This window comes from Vigna unguiculata, chromosome 9 (genome assembly GCF_004118075.2).
Source record: "Vigna unguiculata cultivar IT97K-499-35 chromosome 9, ASM411807v1, whole genome shotgun sequence".
Taxonomy (NCBI): Eukaryota; Viridiplantae; Streptophyta; class Magnoliopsida; order Fabales; family Fabaceae; genus Vigna; species Vigna unguiculata.
This window is the reverse complement of record NC_040287.1, coordinates 37,357,871-37,377,685: the sequence shown is the minus strand read 5'-3', so window position 1 is coordinate 37,377,685 and position 19,815 is coordinate 37,357,871. Positions and strand designations below refer to the sequence as shown.

The window sequence follows — 19,815 nt, the reverse complement described above, 5'->3', positions numbered from 1 at the left end:
TGCACATGTAATATGGATTATTCTCTATTTAGGGATGATCATGAATTGGATTTTTAATGATCCAATCCACATCCATTTTGGATCCAAATAATTGGATTAGATTTTCGATCCAAATTTATTTTTTCAAAAAAAGTAGATTGGATTTTTTAAAAATTCAGATCCAAATATTTAGATTGTTTGCTTATATTTAATATAATTTTCAAACATATTTTAGATTGTTAGTGATATCCTTTATACTAAAAAATATCTTAGGTATTTATTATATGGATAATTTTTTAGACAATTTTTTTGTGGATTTTTCGTCACTTCACACGTCTCACTTGATGTTTTGTTCGAAATAACACTACTACTTTCTCTAATTTACGCAACTGCCACCAAATTATTATCCTCATTATCTTACTTTATTTTAAAAAATGTCATTCAACACACATTTCTATTATTATATTTATTATTTTTATTATAATTTTATTATTATTATAGTTATAATTATCAATATTATTATTTTATTAGCAACAATATTATTATTATTTATTACATTTATTATTTTTACTATTATTATTAGTATTGATATTATTATTATCATTTTATATATATATATATATATATATATATATATAAATAAAAGAATCATTGTACTTTGTCACTTGTCGATCTCTAAACAAATTTTTTTTTCTGGATTTTTTGTCATTTCATACTTCTCACTTCATGTTTTGTCCCAAATAACATTACTATGTTTTCTAATTTACGCAACTGCCACCAAATTAATACCCTCACTATCTTACCTTATTTTAAAAAATCCCATTTAGCACACATTTCTATTATTATATTTATTATAATTTTATTATTATTAGAATTAGAATTATCAATATTATTATTTTATTACCAGCAGTATTATTATTATTTATTACATTTATTATTTTTACTATTATTTTTAGTATTGATAATATTACTATTATTAATATTAATAATAATATTATTATTATTTATTAGCATTATTATTTTTATTATTACGATCATTAGTAATAGTATTATTGTATTACTTCTTATTATAATAATAGTATTATTATATTTATTATTATTATACTTCTTATTATTACATTTGCTATTTTTTGTTACAATTATTTGTATCGATAATATTGTTATTATTATTATTATTAAGTAATTATAGTTATATTATTTGTATCGATAATAATTTTTGTATTTATTTTGTACATATTCATAATGTACAACATATCTACATTTAAGTATAATTGAGTTATATTATAGTTATTTTTACTTTTAAAGTATATATTACTTATATTTATAAAAAACTATAACATTATAATCATTGAAATATATAATATATATATATATATATATATCATTATCTAACAATTTTTATTTTCAGGTAAAAATTGACATATGAGATTACTTTTTTGTGAGAATGTCAAAGTTAAATTTTTGTAAGTTTTAGTTTCAACTTATCCTTATATTCTAATAATTGTCTAATTTAATTGCCAGATTTTTTTTATCAATACTCATTATATATTTTATTGGTCGTTTGTTTATACTTACACACATTATATTCACAATTTTTATTTCAGGTACATACTCAATACTGATATAGAAGTTTTTTTTTTCCAAGTTCAAATTTTTATAAATTTAGCTAAAACTTTTAATTAGATAATTATCATTGTCGTATATAATTTCTAAAGTCTTATTTTATTAAATATTTGTTGATTGTTTGCTTATATTTAATATAATTTTCAAATATATTTTAGATATATCCTTTATACTAAAAAATATCTTAGATATTTATTATATGGATAATTTTTTGGACAACTTTTTTTTCTGGATTTTTTATTATTTCACACATGTCGGTTGGTGTTTTGTTCAAAATAACATTTCTACTTTTTCTAATTTACGCAACTGCCACCAAATTATTACCTCACTATCTTAACTTATATTAAAAAATGTCATTCAACACACATTTCTATTATTATATTTATTATTTTTATTATAATTTTATTATTATTAATAAAATTAGAATTATCAATATTATTATTTTATTAGCAGCAATATTATTATTATTTATTACATTTATTATTTTTACTATTATTATTAGTATTGATATTATTATATATATATATATATATATATATATATATATATATATATAAAAAAAAGAAGCATTGTACTTTATCACTTGTCGATCTAAACAAATTGTTTTTTTTCTGGATTTTTGCGTCATTTCACACTTCTCACTTAGTGATTTGTCCGAAATAACATTACTACTTTTTCTAATTTACGCAACTGCCACCAAATTAATACACTCATTATCTTACCTTATTTTAAAAAATGTCATTCAGCTCACATTTCTATTATTATATTTATTATAATTTTATTATTATTAGAGTTATAATTATCAATATTATTATTTTATTAGCAGCAGTATTATTATTATTTATTACATTTATTGTTTTTACTATTATTACTAGTATTGAAATATTACTATTATTATTATAATTATTATTATTGATTAGCAATATTATTTTTAATTGAATTACATTTAATACTAATAATTGTATTGATAATATTATTATATTTATTATTATTATTATTTTAATTAATAACATTATTAGTATTAATATTAATAGTATTATTATTATTATTATTAGTTTTTATATTATTATAATAAGTATTGATATTATATTGTTATTATTAGTATTTATTATTATTATACTTATTAGTATACTATTATATATCATTAGTATCAATATCATTATTATTAATAATATTATTATTTTATTACCAACAGTATTATTATTATTTATTACATTTATTATTTTTACTATTATTTTTAGTATCGACTAATATTACTATTATTAATATTAATATTATTATTATTATTATTATTTATTAGCATTATTATTTTTATTATTACGATCATTAGTAGTAGTATTATTGTATTACTTCTTATTATAATAATCGTATTATTATATTTATTATTATTATATTTCTTATTATTACATTTACTATTTTTGTTACGATTATTTGTATTGATAATATTGTTATTATTATTATTATTAATTAATTATAGTTATATTATTTGTATCGATAATAATTTTTGTATTTATTTTGTACAGCTCATAATGTATAACATATCTACATCTAAGTATAATTAAGTTATATTATAGTTATTTTTACTTCTAAAGTATATATTACTTATATTTATAAAAAACTATAACATTATTATCATTGAAATATATATATATATATATATCATTATCATTGTTTTATTATCTAACAATTTTTATTTTCAGGTAAAAATTGACATATGAGATGACTTTTTTGTGAGAATGTCAAAGTTAAATTTTTGTAAGTTTTAGTTTCAACTTATACTTATATACTAATAATTGTCTAATTTAATTGCCAGATTTTTTTTTTATCAATACTCATTATATATTTTATTGGTTATTTTCTTATTCTTACACACATTATATTCACAATTTTTATTTCAGGTACATCCTCAATACTGATATTGAAGATTTTTTTTTCTATGACGATCCAAGTTCAAATTTTTATAAATTTAGTTAAAATTTTTACTTAGATACTTTTCATTGTCGTATATAATTTCTATTTATGTATTAATTATTGTAGTATATAATTCCTAAAAATTTTATTTTATTAAATATTTAATTCTCTATACAATTTATTCTAAATAAAACTTTTAACATTTTAATTTTTTTAAAAATATATAATTAATTATAATAATATTGATTATTAAAAAAAACTCAAAATTGATAATTTCCAAATTTTTTAACACCTTAAAACATAAATTAATATAAAACATACACAATTATCCTGCATGGATGTCGTGCTAGTTGTAGAATAAAAAAAGACAAAAAGTGATGAGGAGTAAGATAATTATATAAGAGATTATCAAAAGATAAAAAAAGAAAATATATTAAAGATAAAAGAAAAAAATAAAATCAAAATTAAAAGTATATATATATATATATATATAGAGAGAGAGAATTAAAAAATTATTCGATATGAAAGAAGATAATAAAATAACAATTAAATTAAATAAATTAAAATAATTATTATACTTATATTTTATATAATTTTATTATAATTAAGAATTATAATTAATTTATAGAAATTTATGACTTTAAGCTAATAATTTTTATGTTTAAATACTTTTTTCGTCCCCATTTTCGTAATATTTGTTACAGATGGTCCTCATTTTGACATAACTTTTAAAATTGTCCTCATTTTTACCGAATGTTTAAAATAGTTCTCATTTTCGCAATATGTGTTTTATTTAATCATTTTCTGTGTCACCGCTTAAACATTTTAAACATTTAGTAAGAATGAGGACCATTTTAAACATTTAGTAAAAATAAGGATGATTTTAAACATTTTAGTAAAACGAGAATCATCCACAACAAACACTACGAAAATGAGGACGAAAAATATATTTAAACCTAATTTTTAAATTATTTTTTATTTCAAATTTTAATTTTATAAAATATCAATGGATGAGTCTGTCTGATTTTGTTCCGTCAATTTGACAAATCAGACGAATCAAACCAAAGAAACCAATAAATTAAAATTTTCAACCTGTAAACTACACGCACTTTACATACCGTCTACTTAAAACTATAATCCAACATTGAAGATTCCTTATATTTTTGTCGATAAGATTCCTTAAAGTTATTCTAAATAACAACAAATTGAAATTTTACTTTTCTTTGATCGCAGACTGCACAACCACGATGGCAACGAAGCGCAAGTCAAAATTCACCGGTAGAAAAACACACTTTTTTGCTGTACCTAAGACTTTTGACCTAATTAAGTTTCATCCTTGACTTTCTGCTAATTGAAACACAAGCTGTCATAGTTTTTCTCCAACTTCAATTCCTATATAACATGTGATATTAGTGGATTATTTCATTAGTTTGAAAAATATTTATGTGGGGATCAGCCAAAATACACTATAGAAAAACCTTGAAAAATAAATTTTGTATATTTATAAATTCAAGAAAACGTTGCATACCCAGTTTAACTATGGTCTTATTGTCTATTCCAGAAAGTTTCCAATCAAGAAAATAAAATCATTTGTTTTTGTTAAACATGTTTTGACTCAATATAGCACGAGGCAAAACAAAACCAACTCCATATATCTGTTATAATTAATAAAAAACCATCGAAATTATTTATTTTACTTTTGAATAAATGATTATATTTAGATTATTGAACCGAACTAAATTAAATATAATTTGTCTGAATAAAAATTAAATTAAAATCGGAGGAAGTGGCTAAGATTGTGGATGCTCCTCATGCTTTCTTCATTTGTCCTCATTTTGATTTTCTTGTCTCTTTCTCATCTTTATGTGTCCTTTCTTTATCACCATGGGCTGTCAGGAATAGTGGCTCTCAATCCACCATTCCCATTGTCTCTCTTCTCGTCCCATGTTTACGCTCTTCAAAAAATAAAGTTTATGATTAAAAATATATTTAATTTAAAAATGAATACATATTTAATTCCAAAATATGGTTGTTACCTTTCCATTCATATCAAATAAAAGTCAAATTTTCCATTAAAAAGAGTAACATCAATCAATTCATTATTTAGAGGGAAAAAAGGTGTCGGTTAATAATTAATTTCTCTATAAAAATAGCAGTAATAAACATTTATGATTTAGTTGTACCATTTATTGTTGATTAGGATCTATACCTACTTTGCACTGCAGTTGCAGTGATGTTATTACTGTGAAGGAAAAAACCAGCTATAGGATTCACACATATCATCTCAATTTTCCAAATATGCTAGAAAATTCTTCTTAAATTCTGATATTACCAAACTTAACCTAATCAACAACCATCACATCTCAACCTTAAATTCCCTCCTTCTACCAAAAAATCCGTCTAGATTCATTCACCCCCAAAAATTCAATTTTTCACTTTTCCATATTCTCCTCTTTCAACCACACCGTCTAGGTTCAATGTATCTTCCTCCTCTTTAAATCGGAGGCACAATTTTTCAATCACTTCTCCATATTTCCAGGTACTGTTAACATCTAGGTAAAAGAAAAGAAAAGAAAAAAAAAACATTTTTTTTTTTTTGAAAACAGTGTGTGTTGATTTTTTCTTACGTAAAGGTAAGAAATTTTTGAAGGCGTTGGAGGAATAAGAAGCACGTGACAGAGAGGCTGTTCCGGGGCCAGCGAAGGCGGTGAATCCGCGTGGCGTGCCACCCCCACACCATAAATACCAATCTATCGTGTGTGGCATGTCTCACGCCTTCTCCATCCAAGAAAGAAGAAAAGGGGAAGAAGAAAGAGCAGAGAGAAAGAGAGGAGCCATTGCAACCCTAACATCTTAGCTAAACCCTAATCGTTTAGCTTTTCCTCTCTTTTTTTTCCCCTCTCTTCTTTTCTTCCCCCTTGTTAATCCTCTCTCATTCTCCTCGCCAAACGTTCCAGATCCAAATGTGAGTACCTTTTCTTTTTTTTCCCCTTTCTATATTTTCTCATTTTCGTTTTCTCTTTCATATCACCTCTTTAATGCTCTACTTTATTAACATAACCGTCGTTCGTTGTTTATTAACTATGTAATTTGTGTGTGCAATGTTTTTAATTCCGCAACAAAACGCTCCAATCTCAGATGTTTGTCGCTGTAGTCCACGGCAACGAATTTAATATATTTATGGTAAACACTGATGTTGGATTTTTTTTCCCCTCAGAAATCATGGTTTTCTGGGTGTTTGGCTACGGTTCACTGGTGTGGAACCCGGGGTTTGATTACGATGAGAAGATTGTTGGTTTCATTAAGGATTACAGACGCGTGTTCGATTTAGGTAAGGCCCTTCCTCACGCTCCGTTGATTTTTCTGTGCCTATCTTTTTGAATTTAAACAGCTTCGGGTTGCTTAGACATGCCATTATGCATTTGCAGCGTGCATTGATCACCGGGGAACCCCAGAAAACCCAGCAAGAACCTGCACGTTGGAGGAGAAAGAAGGAGCTATTTGCGTAAGCGCCTTGTCATGTCGTGGCTGTACTTAATTGTTGTCTCTCTCGATTTATTTTCGCATAATTCTTCCGTCTTTCTGCAGTGGGGAGCTGCTTATTGTGTTCGAGGAGGCCTTGAAAGAGAAAAATTGGCTATGCAGGTAAAATAAAATTTCACCTTTGGCCGTTACCAAACTGGCTTTTTAACCTCAATGTAACTTGTAAGAATTTCAAGGGTCATAGTAGAGAGTCCCTTTAAAAATATTATTACTATGTTTTCATTATTACGCGACAAGTGTTTTCTTTTTGTTTGACTTGGGGGCATTTGTCAGCGATCTCTATAAACTACACTTTTATGTCCTATGAAGTTTGGTTTCCCTTTTAAGGTGTTCATTTGTCCACTCCGTTATCCAAATTTTTCTTGGTTATAGTTCCACTTCTGTACAAATTTCCAATTAAATGGACTTTTAGGCTGTGGTATTTTCATTAGTGATTTCAGATTAAACGTGGCAATAACCTTCCTACACCTTTTAAACCTTTTTAGCGAATTTATGTACTTTCGGGCTTCAATTGTTCGTTTCTTTGTTGTGTAGTATTTGGAGAGACGGGAATGTGAATATGACAGAAAAACTCTCGTAACCTTCTTCAAGGTGAGTGACGCAATCTTGTAATATTTTCCACCCCAATGATTATCTTGTCATTTGTAGTATTTGGTTCCCACTAATACTAATTTGATATCTTTTTCTTCAGGAAGGAGACTCACAGCACCCTGCTTTGACTGACGTAATAGTGTATGTCTTTTCTGACATTCCATTTTCTTTAGCTTTTACCGGTATAAATAAGTAATAAAAAAATGCAGAGTTTCAATTGCATTGTTCATGCTCACGAGGACTAGGGCAAATTTGCTAATATATATAATGTCAATCTACAGATTCACATCAACCCCAGACAAAGTGAACAACAAATACTACCTGGGACCTGCCCCACTGGAAGACATGGCTAGGTATATATACATTTTTCTCCTCATTTTTATTTGTGGAAGTGTTGGTTTCACTAATGATTTTGGCAATCCATTCAGGCAAATAGCAACTGCGTATGGTCCTTGCGGAAACAACAGGGACTATCTTTTTCTTCTAGAGAAGGCCATGTATGATATTGGTGAGTTATTTGCTAACACATACACATGCAATTAGTAAAAACTATTCTCTGTGTATGTGTCACTCAGCACTCTTATTTATATTGGTTCCGGTGTTCAGGCCATGAGGATGACTTAGTGATAGAGCTTGCGAATGAAGTGAGGAAAGCACTTGGAGTGGGAAATGTGCTACCAAATGTTGCAACAGCTCAACTTCCACACCCTCCTCATGTATCCATACCTAGCCGTCAATTGCAACCACTGCCAGAACCTATTGCTTTGGATGGTTGAGTTTTGAGGGGGATGGAGATGACCGGAGAAAACTGACGATGAGTTCGGCAACTACACTGATTTAGCGGACCCTGCTAACCCTCATTCAATTTTCAAGTAACATCATATAGTTAGTCCCCACTTTTTCAGCCATTCCCTGGAGATATCCCTTAAATTCAGGGAAGGCAATATTTTGAATTTGAATGTTGAGACTTTTGACATCTACACTCTTATAATTTTGAGAAAGGTTAATGTTTCTAGTTATTTCGTTCACTGCAATCCCACAATCCTACCTGGTTTAATAGCTATTCCGAAATTAGTGATACTTCTGTTTTGAGCAAGTTTTTACCGTGTTTCGTCTATTTGTTGATCGATCGAATGGGCTGTGGATTCAAATGCAGTATAATCTTGCCTGTGTAAAAAATTGAAGATTTGATCATGTGAGTTGGCTAGTAATTAATTAAACCATAACAATCTGCAATTCAGTTACAATTAATATCCATAATGACGCAACGGAACCTTGCAGAACAAGATTGCGAAGGCACTCGCCTTGATCTTTAGAACATAAGAAAAATCGAAAGATGGGCGGGGTTTACCTTTTCTTTTAGCTATTCTCCAGCTTCCTCCATCACGGAGTCACTCTTCAGTAAATTTACTTAGTGAATTAAATTCATTTAACGTATATTCATATATTAGATTAAAAGTTTCCTGATTAAACTTCATGTTGCATAGTGAAATACATTTCCTAGATGATTTTTCTCCGATTCTTCATGAACTCCAACTCTTCACTGTCTTCATTCCAAGTCCTCTCAGTAATTTCTGCTTGTAACAAGAAAACTTTTCAATTAGTGTTACAAACTACATATTTTAATTAGGATTAAATATGTTTAAATTTGAACACAAAATTACTATTCATCTATCTTCCCAACTCTAATATATTTTCGTCTTTTAAAAATAAATAAATATAGTCTTCTTAACTCAATATTTATTTAGTTATTAAACATCATTTCATTTTTTAAATTTAAGAATATTAAGTTTAAAACTAAAATCATATTTAATCCTTTTAATTGTTTATGTCTTTTTACTTTATGAATGCAAAATTTATAATTTTTAGTTATTTTGTTTTAATACACATGTATAAGGTAGTAAAAAGGGGGTAAATTAGTAAAATATTAAACAATTTTACGTATAAAAATTTATCATTAACTCAAAACAACAACATTCATCAAGAATCAAATATCTATCACATAACCCAACCCTCACGGTCCAATTATCACAACACAACCTTTGTGGCTCTCATCACAACAAAGCCCTCATGACTTTATTCTAACATAAACATTTGAGTTCACTTTCGGAAAACCCATATATTGAAAGAACTCATAGACTCTACATTTATCATAATTACTCATACTTCTTAGGAGTTGTGGCTATAAATTCATATATTAGGAATCACAATCCATCTCGAGTATGATCAAGTAAGTTCTTTATATATACGATATTTGATCTTTTTCATATCAAAACTTCAAATTATAGTATGAACTTTCTTCAACTCTTACCACTAATAGTTTTCTTTATGTGAGTCCAATATTAGTATAGTCACTATATTCTCTATACAAAATGTCTTTCAATATACCACCTATCATCATCTTAATGTAGTACTCCTTTATTAAGAGTCACTACATTCACAACATCCACACAAAACATGTATCTCCATTGTAAAAGAATTGGATACATCATACTTAGATAAAGACTTTTACCAAGTCCCATTTCGTTCATAAACACTTCAGTCTCAGCATAAACAATTACTTTACAAGCAAAAAATAATATTTTAAACCAGAGGTAGGTCAACAATTTGGAAGGCCTAAAGCAAACTTAAAAAATTATGCTTTTATTTAAAATTTATTTTTCGAGTTTTTTATGCAAAATTATTTATTAAATTGTCATAATTAATTTCATTTAATATTTCTTTTTCAATAGATAATATGACTAAAATGTTTAATCTTTCCTAAGACATCGTTGATTGTAAATAAACTTTTATTATCTTTAACTTCGAGAAAATCTTCCGACTGAAACAACTGACACTATAATTGTTAACATTATTTTATAAGTCATATATGTTTGTAAAATAATTTATTATTTTTATACTATTGAGAATGTCAATTGGTTTATCATTTTTCAAACCTATAATTTCACTTAAGATATTTAATTTTGAAATTAAATCAAATCCATCAATATCCAACAAATTATCATGTTTTACATTTTTTTCAAAATCTAAGCATTTATCTTTAAAAAATGAAATATCTACGTAATATAGAACACAATTGCTCTTTTTTGTTCATAACTCCTTTTTGTTATGCAATTAAAGTCTTAATTTTTATTTTTTTTAATTTTTGAATAGCTTGATTCAAATTTTATAGCTGACATATCTATACATTTATATAAAACACTACTAAATATAATTATATATTAAACACTACTAAATGATAATATATAAAACACTACTAAATATAATTATATAAAACGAATGAGTTAAAACAATAAAACCTGGGTTTCAAGAAAATAAACTTGATAATAGAACAATATCTTGAAATCTCAAGTCTCTTTTTCATTCTCAAGTTTTAACATTTTCACAAACTTGCAAAGTTGTTTATTTTAAGATTAATCATTAATAAAAATGATTAAAAAAACATTTTTTTTCTAAACTTGATAGTATGTCTTTTTTTTTTCCTAAACTTGAATTATCTTTCTACAAAAAAACTCAACTTTGAATTATGCTCAAATAATCTATTATCCACCAAAATACCAAATCATAATCTAATTAATAGTTGTAAAAAGATCTAGTTTTTTCTCAAGATATATACAAAAAAAATACTCAGAAACCCATTAATCTAAAAGTACCGAAAAAAAAAACTAGACAAAAGAAATACATTTCTATTTCTAATACAAATCAAAAATAGAACAAAATTAACATCAACATAAATAAAAAGAAAAAACATACTAACAAAAAATAAGGATGGAAAAATTGGTAGTCAGGGACAACCTGAGATTCAAGAGATCTAAGAATGTAATCTGCCAAAACCCTAGAAAAAGAACTATTAGAAAAAATAAAAAAGATAAGAGAAGTCATATAGAGATAAAGAAAAAAATAGAATCCAGAATGATTATAAGAAAATAAAATAGTTAATATTTTTTTTCTTGTAAAAAAAATTATAATTTACTAAAAAAATGTTAAATTTTATTAAAATTTTATAAAAAAAGTTAATTTTCCTTTTATAATATAATAAATAATAAATTAATGAATGCTCTTCCCCTTTTTTTAAAAAATAGATAAATAAAAACTTATGCCACAAGTCTAAAGAAGAATAAGTAAAGCAGGACCTGTTTTCTTCATTTCTTCTTATGCTTTATTAGGGCACTCTCAACATTTTCACTCTTTCATTCTTCTTCTTGGTGCTGCTTCGCTGTTGAATCATGGATCAGAAAGTCGATTTCAGCGCTCCCCATTCCATGGGAACCACTATCATCGGCGTTACTTACAAAGACGGTGTCGTTTTAGGAGCCGATTCTCGAACCAGCACTGGTACACTCTCTTTCTCCACCGCAAATCCAAACCCAAATTAATTTAGGGTTTTTTCGTTTTAGTGTTTTAAATAGCTTCTTCCTCTGTGTGATTAATTCCTTGCTTCATTTTTGAGAATCGAGATTGGATTCTTGCTGTTCATCTGGGGATTAATGTTGGGTCCTTTTTCCACTTTCAGGAGTGTATGTTGCCAACCGGGCATCAGACAAAATTACACAGCTCACTGATAATGTCTATGTCTGTCGTTCTGGATCGGTATTTATCTTTCCATCCTTTGACTCTTTTGTAGATGTCAAATTGTTGTGTTATTTATGGTGATTTGTTTCTGTAATTAACCTGGATTTGTTCCGTGCTTCTGTTAATATGGATATTTATTTGCTTGCTGTGTCTTGTATAATTATGCCTTTTCACTCCTCATAATGTATGTTGTTGAACATTTTTGTTAATGTTTAAAATTATGCGATTTCATGCACAGTATGTTAGTTGAATGTATTGGCGGAGAATAAGGCTTTTAGTCGTTTGGTATGTTATTATCAAAGTAACCTGATTTCGTACATTATTTATGTTTTGCTTTGTGCTAGCCTCGTGTGATATCGAACATGTTTGTATTCTAATCTGGAAGAAAGATGATTACGGAATCTCTCATCACTGTTATAGTTTTATGAACAAATTATAATCTGCATTATTTTTCAGGCTGCAGATTCTCAGATTGTATCTGATTATGTGCGTTACTTCCTCCATCAACACACGTAGGTGACTTTATTTCCCTCATTATATACTAATTGGATATTCTCCGCTGTAGGGTGAAGTTTTTGACTATGATTTAGTGTGTATTTACAGTGATATTTTCCTTATTGAGACTTTTTTTTTAATAGGATACAACTTGGACAACCTGCAACAGTTAAAGTTGCTGCAAACCTTGTTCGGCTTCTCTCATATAACAACAAGGTTTGACCTTAAGCCCTGTTCTTTGTAATTCACTTTGCATGGTTGAGTTTCACCATTAGTGATAGTGTGAATTCTGGGCTCTATGCATTACTCCCTTTCCACAAGATTTGGCTTTAAGACTTGTTCTGCTCAAGCTTGAATTATCAAATGTTTTCTTGTTCACCTTGGTGATACATTATCAGGTTCATTTAGACCTTACACCTGTAAATTGATAAAGTTGAGACTTTGCACTAAATAAATGTTAAATTCATTTCACATTGTTTATTAAAATTAGCTGTTTCATTGTATTATTTTTATTCTAGAGCAGTTGAGCTGTAATCATAGCATTTATACCCAATTTCAACGAGGAAGAGACCAATATATACTACAAAATGAGAGTTGTGAGAAATGTATAGACCAAAATCATACCGATTACTTTGAAAGAAGATTTTTCAAAACTTGCCCAACTCAACGCCTTTTTACACCCTGCTTTGCCAATTGCGGTAGATGACCTACTTTTACTCCTGTACTTGAAATTTTGGTCATCACTTCTCACTTAGCTACAAAACATCACTTTGGACTGTTAAGATCAGAATAGTGAAATATTTTAAGTTTAGGTAACCGTGATTGTGGAAAAGTTTCAGATAGTATAACTTTGGAAGGGGTCTTAGGGGACATTTTTTAAGTTGCAATGACCTTTTATGTTGGTTGAGTGGGAAAAGGAGATACAACTGGGAATGATGTTACTGCAATTTTCTGACATAGTTGTCATTACTGCTAGCCATTTTCAATTCTAGATAAGAATTAGACATTCGAACGATAAAGGAAATTTAGTATTCTAATTTCAAAGATGATCAAATGTTCCATTATTGTGTTAACCTGATGGATTCTCCTAGCACTCTCTGTCTCTCTCTCCGTTTATTATTGGAGAGGGGGCTATAACTGATATTTAACTTTACTGTAAATTAATTTTCACTGGCAGAATTTCTTAGAGACTGGGTTAATTGTTGGAGGTTGGGATAAATATGAAGGTGGACAAATTTTTGGAGTCCCTCTTGGTGGAACAATAGTACAGCAACCTTTTGCTATTGGAGGTATTTTACTTTTAAAATGTGTTTATGAACAATCTTGATATGATTTCTGTATTCATGTCCTGCCATTAATGTGAATATCCCTATATACATATATTACTTGTACCAATTGCCCATAATATTAATTGGATATCAGGTATCCATTTTAGTTAATAAGAACCAGTGATGCATGGACCTTTTTCGCAGAAGCTATTATTCATTGTTTTTAGACTATAGATATAGATGCTTGTTGAAATCGGAGTCGGAACAAAATAGAGCCAAGTGCATCATATCCCTTTGCTTTTCTGGTCTGTTGTGGAGGGAAAGAAGAAACGTAAACTGGGACTGGATAAATTTCTTCTTTTTTTAGCATGTATCTTTCATTGTGTTGCCCAGGCTTGTGGAATGGTAGATCTTTTCATTGGAGATGGTTGATATTGAGTTTGTTTAGTCTGATGATTCGATTTTATCCCATATTCCTTTTTCTAATAGTGTCATGTCATTTCAGTAAAGAAGGCACAAACACTTCAAAATAGTAGCTTTGGGTCAAATACCCGATTGAGTCTGACACTTGAAAGTCAATTTGTCACCCTTGTGTTTTGTTGTCTTTAATGACTCATGTTCACTTTTAAAAAAGTGATTGCTTCCTATAATTATAAATTGTTTTTGCATTCCTATTTTTTTGTCTTGTATCTGTCTGGTGTATACATGATTTTAGATGTCAATTTGGAATAAACCTGGACCACTGTTTGCCCCAAATGTGTTTCTGGGTTTTTTGTTGAGCTTATTTTTATTTCTAAATTTTCATTGCTAGCCAGTTAGATTTTTCCTTTGGTTGCTGACTTTTGTTTGTTAAGCTTATGGTTTACTGGATGTGTCTTTCTGCAGGATCTGGCTCCAGTTACTTGTATGGTTTTTTTGACCAAGCCTGGAAAGAGGGAATGACCAAGGATGAAGCTGAGGTATGAACTCAATACCAAGATCTATTGTAGATGTTAGTTTTTGGAGATCTAATCTGATTTTCCTGTTATTGCAACAACATGCTTCAGATATGAAAATGGCAAATAACTAGAAGTTATTAGGATGGAATTTTTTTTAATCCCTATTGATGTTTGCTGACTTTCTACATCATGTTGTGTGGCAGGATTTAGTTAAGAAGGCAGTTTCACTGGCTATTGCTCGGGATGGCGCCAGTGGTGGGGTGGTCCGAACCGTCATAGTAAGACATCTGATCTGACCATTGTTTTGTGTTTCTTGAATCATAGTATGCTTTATAAGGAGGGGTAGGGGAATGAGCAAGAGGCATAATTCATTGCGGGAAATTGAACCCGCGCTCACAATTTGTCTTGATAGTTGTGTACTGAATTGACTCGAAAGGATAATTTGTATTTTAAAAATAAGGTTCATAGTATTTACATGCACAATGATTTGAAACCACCTGATTTTTGTTTTGAAATCCTTGTAGATAAACTCAGAGGGAGTGACCAGGAATTTCTACCCTGGCGACCAACTTCCATTATGGCATGAGGAAATGGAGCCTCATAACTCTTTGCTCGACATTCTTGGTGCCCCAGAGCCGATGAGCATGTGAAGAAGAAGTTGCTGTGTTTCTGAATGGATCCCAGATAGATTATATCTTGCCATCTCTCTTTTATGAACTGCTTAACGATTTGTGTAGTTGCTTACTTTGGTTGGATATTGTTTTTAGTCGGGTTTTATCCTTGAGTTATGTACCATGATTAACCGTTGTTTCATTATATAGCTCCCAAGTTACATGCACACTTTCTTAAATTGATATTGCACACAAAACAATTATCAACTCATGTTTTAAACTTCTGATTTTGGTTCTGGTAGTTAGTAGTGTAAAATGGGAGAGAGATTTCAAGATGCAACGCCCTAGCATCAAATTAAAAATGGACTCTTGAATATTAGGCTAACCTTGAGACTGGATTTTTTTTTAACACAGCTTAAAATCAAGTGTTATTGTCGTGTCAAGGCATGTGAAAGGTTGATTTCATTATTCTGATAGTTTTTGCTGGTTTCTGTATGTCTAATTAAATTAAGTAAAAACTTGGGTTATTTAAGTTGTAAAAAAGGATAAACTGTTCTTAATTGTGTAATTTAACGAAATTTTTACTGGTTTGAGAGCTTCTGATGAATTTTGTTCATATATTTTTAAAACCTTTAATTGAGTTGTTATTCCTCAAGTATTAAAGTAGTGATTTTATTTTGAAAATTAGATGAATTATAGGAATTTATTTTGATGAATAACAAGATTGAATAATTGTTCAAACTTTTAGTAAGGTATTGAATGGCTTCTGAGAAGGGTTTTCAACTTTCCATTTATTCAACTATTTTTAAATAGGGAGGATAGATGAATAGGATTTCCTAACCTATTAATTGGTTCATTCTCTTCAAATTAAAATAAAATGGTTATCTCTTTCATTGTATTGTTTGAAAACTAATTTTAAATATTTATTATAATAAATTAATTTTAATTATTTATTACAATAAAATAATATAATTTAGGGAGAAAGACGTTGTACGCCTGGGATTTGTGAACTACAAAAGGCAATAAAAATAGGATAATCATTCACTTAACAGTTTAAAATATCTGTATTTAATTATATTTTTTTAAAGTACTAGTTGAGGGAGTATTTTTAATTTGTGAGGGTGTTAAAATATCATTTTCATTTTATAGAAATTATAATAATAATTTAGGAGGACAAGAAAGATCTCAAGTGACTTTACCACCTAATTAAATTAGTGTATCACGTGTGACTTCTAAATTAGAAACAGGTGTTGAGAATTTTTTTCCTAACGAGACTATTGGTATCATCGTGAAACACATGGGTTGAGCGTATTCAACTTTTATGATAATAAAAAATAAAATTATTTTTTTAATTATTATCAAAATAAAAATATTATTACAATTATAAAAGTGTAATTTTAAAAATAAATATTAAAACAGTCATAAAATTTAAAAGACAAAAGAATTTATAGAAATAAAATTAGCTATGTATATATTAAAAGCCAGTTATCAAATAGTTATAAAGATGTGAAGATAGTTTTGGTAGTAGAGGAGAGAAGAGAGTGAAGAGGAAGAAGAGAAAAATGAGCGTAAACGTGAATTGCGTGGGTGGCGATACTCACAACGTCTTCGTCTACGGTAGCCTTCTGGCCGATGAGGTTGTCCATACCCTCTTGAAGCGCCTTCCTCCGACCGCACCTGCCATTCTTCATGACTAGTTACTCTTTCTCTCTCTGCATTTCCTTCCAAAATCACATTTTATACCTTTCATTTATATAACCAACCATTTTCCCGTTTCTCTCAATTCCTATTTGATTTGCAGTCAAAGGTTTAAGATCAAAGGTCGCGTTTATCCCGCTATTCTCCCTGTCCACAATAACAAAGTTAATGGCAGGGTATGTCTCTCTTTTTCCTAATTTTACTTTTATCTCTTCTAAAACAAAATCATGCTCATTCTTATTTTTCCTAACTCTTGTAATAAAATATTTTATGTTTCTGCTATTTTTTATTTACTTTTTTGGTTAAATGTTTTTATGCTTCAGAAAAAAAGAAGAAGTTCTATTTGTAGGTTAATGATGTGTGTATGCAAACACTGAATGCAAATTAGAATATTTAAGAGATGGATTTTTGTTCTTTCTTTTTGGTATGTACTTACGTTTGATGGTTTCTAATTTACTATTTTTTTTTTTTTTTAAATTCCGGCTTTGCTTTGCTTTCACTTCTTCTTCATCTTTCGTCTTTTTGTGGTTGCATGTAACCTCTGAGTTTTCTTTAAATATTTACAGCTGTCTCCCTTATCAGGTATACGGTGTTATGTTTTTCAAATAATTAAAGAATTTCAGTATAGTTTATTTTTCTTCATACAATTAAGAGGAATTAGATTAGTGTAAAAATTAGAAAGTAAGAAGTATCGGGTCAAATTTGATGGAACTTCGGTATCGGTGTAATTTACTCTTGTTTTATTTGATCAGGTGCTTCTTGGTTTATCGGGAGTAGAACTACATATTTTAGATGAGTTCGAGGATGATGAATATACTAGAACTGATGTTGAAGTTTTCTTGGCGGTAAGCAAGTCTGGTTTATTTCATTTTCTATTCATCCGTTAACCTATTCGTAATTGTTATAACAAATGAGGCAAACGTTACTTTCCCAAAAATATACTATGATATTACTGATTGCTTTCTAGTCTCAGAAGAATGATAGTATATATTGTAACAGGACAAGTCTGAAAAGTTGCAAGTTTACGCATATGTTTGGGCCAATAGAAATGACCCCAACTTATATTCAGAGTGGGATTTTGAGGTGAGCATGCCATCTTTCTTATTTTCATTTCCTCCACCCAGAATCAATATATAAGAATGTTTTGGGGACAAAAGAAAAGAATGAAATGATCTTTAAATTTCAAACAAATTTATTCTTCTGTTTTCTTTATATGATGGAAAAATTAGTTAATGAGGCCACCTATTTGTGACCGAGGACTGTGTTGGCTATGACTGCTTGTGGTTGCATTCAATGTTTTACATTGCAGTTGTATTCATGGTTGCAATTTTGTCTCAATTTGATGGTCACGAAGGCCCCAAATGTCTTGACAATGTGGCCACAATTGCAGTTGCGACTTTTTTTAAAAATCTTGATTACGCTCTAAGACTAAATAAAAGAAGTTTTGCCGCCGTGTAGTTTGGGGAAGACAGGATTTCCAGATCATATGCGAATGATATGCCTAAAACCTTGTGTAAAATGAGTAATTGGCAAGACATAATTTAATTTCCTTGATGATCAAGTTATGGCTACTTGTTTTGTGCATACAGATTAAAAGGCAGATAGCACTATAGTAGTTATAGTTTGGTGACTACGAGATAGTTGACCGCCTCTCTTGATACTTCCCTTTTGCTTCTCTCCTGTTTTGACTTTATTTTAGATTTTTAAACCCCTTAATTAAAGAGTTTGAATGTATAAGTGATTGAAACTTCATCGAGGTTTTATTCAAGGTTAACTTTATAATTGGTTTAAAGGATTGATAAAAGGAGTTCGTCCAGTTCTTCAAGCCTTTTGGTTCATCTGTAGACCGCAGCATAAGTTTGATCTTGTAGACTTGTGGTTGAGGAGGGAATTAACTTGTTGGGAGACCATTTCTTTATATTAGTTAAAAGCACTCTCTTTAAGGTTTCAATCTTAAAGGCCTCACTCACTGTATGATAATTTATTATACATTGAATAATGAATAGATGTTCATTTTGTCTGATATAAATAGTTCGGGTCAATGTTGTTAGATTTAACATGTGGTAACTTCAAATTTCTAGGTTTCCAGTTCTATTTCAAATTAAGTCCCTTTTCATGCATCCCCTATGCTGGAAGTCGTTTTATTTTTTCTATTTTCCTCTCTCATAATTCTAATTTTTGTATTTGGAAGGAATGGAAACAAGTTCACATGAACGATTTCGTTAAGATGACCAATGGCTTTATGCAAGAATTAGAGTCGCCAGAATCAAAGCCAAGAGTGCAGACTTATGAAGCCTTCTACAATGAAGAAAACGATAAGCCACTTCAACCTTGATGTTTACAGTTTGTAAAATTATGCATTATGTGCACTGAGCTGAGCTGTATGGTTGAATTAGGAATCATACTGTTCACTGTTAATAATTATAAGTTCCTTTCCGAATCATTATTTTTATAAGCATCGTAATGCTAACAATGACAAGTTTATGCTATATTGTTGCATTGTTATCTTCTAGAATTCAATAGAAATATTTTATCACCCTTTCTCCAAAATAGATGTCCATATATACATACATAGAACATATGTTG

General features: G+C 28.8%; 3 protein-coding genes across 4 annotated transcripts; all 3 read left to right on the top strand.

The window, feature by feature from the left end:
* The first annotated feature begins 6,164 nt into the window (after positions 1 to 6,164).
* Positions 6,165 to 8,727, top strand: LOC114164739 (gamma-glutamylcyclotransferase 2-1-like). 2 transcript variants are annotated; one of them, XM_028049494.1, is made up of 9 exons: positions 6,175 to 6,478; positions 6,731 to 6,844; positions 6,942 to 7,018; positions 7,102 to 7,158; positions 7,591 to 7,647; positions 7,748 to 7,788; positions 7,929 to 8,000; positions 8,076 to 8,155; positions 8,254 to 8,727. In XM_028049494.1, the coding sequence occupies exons 2-9, from the start codon at positions 6,736 to 6,738 to the stop codon at positions 8,421 to 8,423; spliced, it is 663 nt and encodes a 220-aa protein (XP_027905295.1). In that variant the 5' UTR covers positions 6,175 to 6,478; positions 6,731 to 6,735; the 3' UTR covers positions 8,424 to 8,727. The 2 variants fall into 2 exon arrangements, with proteins under 2 accessions (XP_027905294.1, XP_027905295.1); XM_028049493.1 differs by having other exon boundaries at positions 6,165 to 6,478; positions 7,929 to 8,155; positions 8,254 to 8,725.
* A 3,018-nt stretch (positions 8,728 to 11,745) lies between these two features.
* Positions 11,746 to 15,798, top strand: LOC114196092 (proteasome subunit beta type-6). The gene is made up of 8 exons (XM_028086615.1): positions 11,746 to 11,982; positions 12,161 to 12,237; positions 12,676 to 12,731; positions 12,858 to 12,930; positions 13,892 to 14,003; positions 14,868 to 14,941; positions 15,124 to 15,198; positions 15,445 to 15,798. The coding sequence occupies exons 1-8, from the start codon at positions 11,874 to 11,876 to the stop codon at positions 15,568 to 15,570; spliced, it is 702 nt and encodes a 233-aa protein (XP_027942416.1). The 5' UTR covers positions 11,746 to 11,873; the 3' UTR covers positions 15,571 to 15,798.
* Positions 15,799 to 17,026: 1,228 nt separating this feature from the next.
* LOC114162651 (AIG2-like protein D) lies at positions 17,027 to 19,779 on the top strand. The gene is made up of 5 exons (XM_028046609.1): positions 17,027 to 17,227; positions 17,333 to 17,405; positions 17,982 to 18,074; positions 18,229 to 18,312; positions 19,421 to 19,779. Exons 1-5 carry the CDS (start codon positions 17,094 to 17,096, stop codon positions 19,562 to 19,564), a joined length of 528 nt encoding a protein of 175 aa, XP_027902410.1. The 5' UTR covers positions 17,027 to 17,093; the 3' UTR covers positions 19,565 to 19,779.
* Positions 19,780 to 19,815: the final 36 nt, after the last annotated feature.

Bases quoted from the DNA above. Each gene is read 5' to 3' on its own strand.
- LOC114164739 (XM_028049493.1), top strand. From the start codon at position 6,736: ATGGTTTTCTGGGTGTTTGGCTACGGTTCACTGGTGTGGAACCCGGGG. The intron at 6,845-6,941 runs GTAAGGCCCTTC...ATGCATTTGCAG, and splicing joins CAGACGCGTGTTCGATTTAG to CGTGCATTGATCACCGGGGA. The intron at 7,019-7,101 runs GTAAGCGCCTTG...GTCTTTCTGCAG, and splicing joins AGAAAGAAGGAGCTATTTGC to TGGGGAGCTGCTTATTGTGT.
- LOC114196092 (XM_028086615.1), top strand. From the start codon at position 11,874: ATGGATCAGAAAGTCGATTTCAGCGCTCCCCATTCCATGGGAACCACT. The intron at 14,942-15,123 runs GTATGAACTCAA...GTTGTGTGGCAG, and splicing joins TGACCAAGGATGAAGCTGAG to GATTTAGTTAAGAAGGCAGT. The intron at 15,199-15,444 runs GTAAGACATCTG...AAATCCTTGTAG, and splicing joins GGGTGGTCCGAACCGTCATA to ATAAACTCAGAGGGAGTGAC.
- LOC114162651 (XM_028046609.1), top strand. From the start codon at position 17,094: ATGAGCGTAAACGTGAATTGCGTGGGTGGCGATACTCACAACGTCTTC. The intron at 17,406-17,981 runs GTATGTCTCTCT...TTATTTGATCAG, and splicing joins ATAACAAAGTTAATGGCAGG to GTGCTTCTTGGTTTATCGGG. The intron at 18,313-19,420 runs GTGAGCATGCCA...TGTATTTGGAAG, and splicing joins ATTCAGAGTGGGATTTTGAG to GAATGGAAACAAGTTCACAT.